This window comes from Coregonus clupeaformis, unplaced genomic scaffold (genome assembly GCF_020615455.1).
Source record: "Coregonus clupeaformis isolate EN_2021a unplaced genomic scaffold, ASM2061545v1 scaf0561, whole genome shotgun sequence".
Lineage (NCBI taxonomy): Eukaryota > Metazoa > Chordata > Actinopteri > Salmoniformes > Salmonidae > Coregonus > Coregonus clupeaformis.
The window spans coordinates 176,501-182,500 of NW_025534016.1; the positions used below are offsets into that span (position 1 = coordinate 176,501).

General features: G+C 45.7%; 1 protein-coding gene across 2 annotated transcripts in view; it reads left to right on the forward strand.

The window, feature by feature from the left end:
* The window catches only part of LOC121548517, a 69,733-nt gene that overhangs the window by 44,301 nt on the left and 19,432 nt on the right, over window positions 1-6,000 (forward strand). For both annotated transcript variants that reach the window (XM_041859973.2, XM_045215938.1), the window contains exons 9-14: window positions 3,625-3,686; window positions 3,828-3,916; window positions 4,120-4,249; window positions 4,604-4,750; window positions 4,923-4,982; window positions 5,172-5,292. In XM_041859973.2, the coding sequence (XP_041715907.2) occupies window positions 3,625-3,686; window positions 3,828-3,916; window positions 4,120-4,249; window positions 4,604-4,750; window positions 4,923-4,982; window positions 5,172-5,292 (609 nt within the window). The remainder of the gene's footprint in view (window positions 1-3,624; window positions 3,687-3,827; window positions 3,917-4,119; window positions 4,250-4,603; window positions 4,751-4,922; window positions 4,983-5,171; window positions 5,293-6,000) is intronic.

Here is a 6,000-nt window from a genome sequence, read left to right on the forward strand (position 1 = left end):
CGCAATGAGTCATCAAGCCACGGAGCTGGAGGGGAGGACCGAGCCGGCCGGGAGGATAGGGGACACAGGGAGTCAAAGGATGCAGAAAGGGAGGAGAGGAGGGTTGAGGAGGCAGAATCAGGAGATTGGAGGGAGAAGGATTGAGCAGAGGGAAGAGATGATAGGATGGAAGAGGAGAGAGTAGTGGGAGAGAGAGAGCGAAGGTTGCGGCGGCGCATTACAATCTGTGTAGGGGCAGAGTGAGTAGTGTTGGAGGAGAGCGAGAGAGAAAAGGATACAAAGTAGTGGTCGGAGACATGGAGGGGAGTTGCAGTGAGATTAGTAGAAGAGCAACATCTAGTAAAGATGAAGTCAAGCGTATTGCCTGCCTTGTGAGTAGGGGGGGACGGTGAGAGGGTGAGGTCAAAAGAGGAGAGGAGTGGAAAGAAGGAGGCAGAGAGAAATGATTCAAATGTAGACGTAGGGAGGTTGAAATCCCCCAAAACTGTGAGGGGTGAGCCATCCTCAGGAAAGGAACTTATCAAGGCGTCAAGGTCATTGATGAACTCTCCAAGGGAACCTGGAGGGCGATAGATGACAAGGATATTAAGCTTAAATGGGCTAGTGACTGTGACAGCGTGGAATTCAAATGAGGAGATAGACAGATGGGTTAGGGGAAAAATTGAGAATGACCACTTGGGAGAGATGAGGATTCCTGTGCCACCACCCCTCTGACCAGATGCTCTCGGGGTATGCAAGAACACATGGTCAGACGAGGAGAGAGCAGTAGGAGTAGCAGTGTTTTCAGTGGTAATCCATGTTTCCGTCAGCGCCAGGAAGTCGAGGGACTGGAGGGTAGCATAGGCTGGGATGAAGTCAGCCTTGTTGGCAGCAGAACGGCAGTTCCAGAGGCTGCCTGAGACCTGGAACTCCAGGTGTGTGGTGCGTGCAGGGACCACCAGGTTAGAGAGGCAGCAGCCATGCGGTGTGAGGCGTTTGTGTAGCCTGTGCGGAGAGGAGAGAACAGGGATAGGCAGAGGCATAGTTGACAGGCTGTAGCAGATGGCTACAATAATGCAGAGGAGATCGGAATGAAATGAACTAAACATCTGGGAAAGGAGAGAGCAGGGCCTCCCTCACCAAAAAAAACTCCCAAATATAACTCTCCCAACTTCCACCTCAGAAACTATAATTGTTTCACTGAACCACCCGAATAAAACTCTCCCAACTTCCACTTTAGAAATTAGAATTGTTGTAAACTACAGCTGTTCAATGTTTCAAGGAATAGACTCAACATACTTTATTCAGCTAGCTAACTATGACGCCATAGCTAACTAGCATGCTAGCATCCAATAACACACAGTTTAGCACCAATACTTGGTTACAACAAGCTACCAATAGTGTGTTAACACACTAAACAGATAATTCGTGTCCGTGTCTAGTTCTTTCATAACGCAGCAATAATTAAACGTTGGCTAGCTAGCACAAAGATATTGTATTTAGCTACTACAGTACAGCTAGCTGGTAGTGTTGGCTAGCTAGCAATGGCTGCTGTGTTGACTTTGTTTGAAAAACGGCGTCGCTGCGAACGAATGTAGCTGGCTAAGAGGATATTGTATTTAGTTGCTACCGTTGCTAATAGCTACTCGCCAGCTAGTCCAGGAGGTGAGTTAGCTAGCTAGCTTCGTGCTACACCCGGCACCGCCGAATACAAAAGTAACCATAGTAACATCTGACAAAAATATCTAAAAACACTGAAGCAGCAAACTTTGTGAAGACCAATACTTGTGTCATTCTCAAAACTTTTGACCATGAATGTACAGGCCTAAATAGCATCATTCAAGATAAATGAGTGATACATTTATGTTCACATTTCATTTGCACTGTGAAACCTACCCTTTGGAATGACTTCGATAGCAACAATACATCTATTTAATTTTTAAGTGGAAATCTCTCAACAATCATTCTCACGATAACACATTTGTAATGATCATAGCTAAGCAGGGCTTTATTAAAAACCCTTGATGGGAAACCAAAGGGTAGCTGTATTACATTCTCCAGTAGGATGTGCTGACCAGTCAATTTGTTTTCTTTTGGATATTGGATATAACGTTGAAGATCTGACGTTGTTTTAAAGGTACAAATTCAACATATTTTATACAAGGTTTGTCTATGTTGAAATTTGGTTACAATGATGACTAATCCTGTGGTTGAAATTTCACCCTCCAAACAAAAATGTTACGTTGATTACTTTTTTCAAATCCAATGTATTTTCCACGTAGCTTCCACGTCACAATGTGTTGACAAATTACCTTGAAACAACGTTGATTCAACCAGTGTGTGCCCAGTGGGTAATCTATGCTTGGTTACGCTGCAACCAAGTGAGTCATCTGAACCACAACTAAACATCTGACTCTGGCCCCTCTACCCTGTATTTGACTTCAGACAGACAGACAGACAGACAGACAGACAGACAGACAGACAGACAGACAGACAGACAGACAGACAGACAGACAGACAGGCAGGCAGGCAGGCAGGCAGGCAGGCAGGCAGGCAGGCAGGCAGGCAGGCAGACAGACAGACAGACAGACAGGCAGGCAGGCAGGCAGGGCCTAACTCCAACCACCACCAAATCTCCATTCAGCTGTACTGTAATACTGTCACGCCTTATATAGTCAGACTGAATGGAACATCAGGAGTTAATGAATCAACATGACGTATGATCCGTATTAGACAAAAGGACTGGACTCAGCAGAAAACATCCCACAATTACAGTCTGAGACTTGGTCCCAACTGGTACCCTATTCCCTATAGTGCACTTCTTTAACCCATAGGGCTCTGATCAAAAGTAGTGCACTAAATAGGGAGGGAATAGGGTGCCAGTTGGGAGGTAGACTGAGAGTTACCCTTTGAGCTGGGAAATACAGTACTGTAAGGGGAAGGAATCTACACTGTGGATGTCTTTGGTTTCTGTGGCAGGGAGCAGTTAGTTTCCCATCAGTGGAGATTTTTTAGATTTGTTGGCTGTGTATGTGTGTGTGTGTGTGTGTGTGTGTGTGTGTGTGTGTGTGTGTGTGTGTGTGTGTGTGTGTGTGTGTGTGTGTGTGTGTGTGTGTGTGTGTGTGTGTGTGTGTGTGTGTGTGTGCACGTGCCAGCGAGTGTGTACAAGCTTTATAGGCCCTAGATGCCTTCTTCAGTTTGGCCCTCACACACCTCTCACCAGCCAAGCACTGATCGTGTGGAGACATAGACCTTGTCCACTGTGATCTCTTGAATGTATCACTTTCAGCAACAGCTTTAAATAACAGAGGAAATAACAGGGGAAAACCTCCATTTGATCCAGTCATGTTGGATTTCAGCTCGTCGAAACTAGAGACCTTGGGAATCGTGACAAGAGAAGTGCTTGGCCAATTTGCTTAGCTTGGTATCTTGTGTGATTATGGTGAAAGCCTCGCTATTATAGCTCTGTCTACACCACCAGTATATGCCCTGTAGGAATATCCTTATCTGACCTCAGGACTAAATCAACTAAAGGCCCACTGTAAAACTCCCTGGTCCTCTAGGCACGAGCTGGGGTCTGACAGTGTCCTACAAATTTGTCCTTCAATTTAAAGCATGACTCAATGAACCCGTTTACTCCTGTAGCTGTGCTGACCGTGGACAATTCCGTAGTGGACGTGGAGACCATCCAGGCTTTATATGAAAACGTGAGTGTCCTGAACTACTTGTGTTTGTATACGAGTCCTTCTTTCTTTTACCGTACTGTTCTCTTTCAGAGAGACCGGCATGACTTTTACATTTTGAGATGTCTTCAGTGTTAAGTGTTGTTTGTACCTCTCTCATCTCAGAGAGCCCAGCCTGATGAGCTGGAGAGGATAAAGAAACACTACCAGACTTCAGAGGAGGAGCAGGTCAGGCTGCTGGACAAACCTGAACAGTGAGTGTTCTCCTTTCCCTTCCTTATCACATTTTGTATATTCTGTGGAGGGCGGAAGCTGGAGCCCAGCGGGATTAGCTCCCCCTCAAGGCGCCATCTTTATATTGGAACTCTAATGTAGGACAAAAGACTTGACAAAGGCGGTAGTGACATCAAAGCAACGTCCATCATGTCTTCTTCCTTGTCACCCGTGTTGTCTCTAGGTTCCTGTATGAGTTGTCTCAGATACCAGAATTCCCGGACAGAGCTTCATGTATCATCTTCCAGTCTGTCTTCATAGACGGCATGGCCTCCATACAGTGCAAGTTGGACATCGTCTCTAGTGTCTGCGAGGTTGGAACTCTCTCTTCATGTTAGTTCATACTAGGTGGCTGTCAAAGGGGTAGAGTGCTTTGGTAGTTCAGTAACAGAGGAACCACAGGAAAAGTGTTTTAATGTAGAACACATATCCATAATAAATAAAGAGTCTTCAAGGGAAACTCCACTCAAAAAACGATCTCTTTTTATTTTTTCTTTGTCATTAGTCGGCTGTTGATACAGTCCAAAAAAATGTTTGGCATGTCAGCGGTGAAGTTTTCAAGATATTGGACTTTCAAGAAGCAAAGTGTCACGGGCCACATCATCACATTAAATGTAAATGAGTCAAGGAGCTTGTCCCAGTAGTCTGAAGTGTATTTCTGTCTCCAGGATCTGATGGAGACCTCCAGTGTGAGGGAGGTGATGGGTCTGGTTCTAGCCCTGGGGAACCACATGAACGGGGGCAACAGGACCAGAGGACAGGCTGACGGCTTTGGACTGGAGATCCTGCCCAAACTAAAGGACGTCAAGAGCAGGGTAAGGGCCATGTTACAGTATGAAGTACAGTTAGATGAGTGTATAATATAGCATAGTAAAAACCTACAGCTCACAGTATTTTGAAGCAGAAGACAGACAGATGTATTGTTTTGTGTTGGGTTCCTTTGTGTTTGAGGTTCTTTTGTGTTCTCTGTTCTCTTCTTCTTTGAAGGACAATCGTATCAGTCTGGTTGACTATGTGACATCGTACTATCTCCGCAACCTAGATGAGGTAATGTCAAACATTTGTTAATCACTTTATTGTAATGCATTTTACTGGAAGTTAGTCTATGGTTGTTTGAGATTTTTGTAATTCAGGTGTTTTTTTATTGTTTCTATGTAGAATGCCCCTAGAACAAATGTCATGTTGTTGTTGTTGTTGTTTTTGTCACTCTGATGTTGCTGTTCTGGTTTCCCCCAGAATGCTGGAACAGAGAGAAGTGTCTTCCCTCTCCCTGAGCCTCAGGATGTGTTCCTGGCTGCCCAGGTCAAGTTTGAAGACATCACCAAGGACCTGAGACAGCTTAGACGAGACCTGGCAGGTCAGAGGACATTCATGCCTAATCACAACACTGTGATGTTAGCAACACATAGACAGATAGGCAGGCAAGAAGGCAGGCAGGCAGGCAGACTGACTGACAGACAGAAGGAGTCTCAGCTTCACATGCTGTGCCAGAGTCAAAGGTTATCACTGTGGTTTCGCCTTCGATAACAACTGTTTAGATCTGGGGTTCTTAAACCTTTTCAGCTCGAGACCCAAATGAAAAATTGACCATCTTCCTATGACCCAAATTGTCCTTCATTGACCCAAATTAAGAAGAAATAGTGTGTTATTATAGATGTATTCTCATAACTCACGGCCCACCTCTAACATGCCCAGGGCCCACTTTTGGGTCCCGACCCATAGTTTAAGAAACCTTGGTTTCTTTCCTTGGTTTATTTCCCCCCTCTCTCTCTGTCTCTCTCTCTCACTCTCTCCCCCCCCCTCTCTCTCTCTCTCTCTCTCTCGCTCTCTCTCTCTCTCTGCCTGTGGCTCCACTTCTACTACTGCTCTGTTTGTTCCCTCTTGCTCACCGTCCAATCAGGGCATCACAGGAGCTGGAGGAGCCAGTCTTCAGGCCCAGTCATAATACAGCCTGCTGGGAGCCACGGTTACAGCACTCCCCCCACCCTCCCGCCCCCACGCCACGCTCCAACATCATCACCCAGATGAGATTACAAAGAATACTGTTTTCATTCAGGATTTGTGT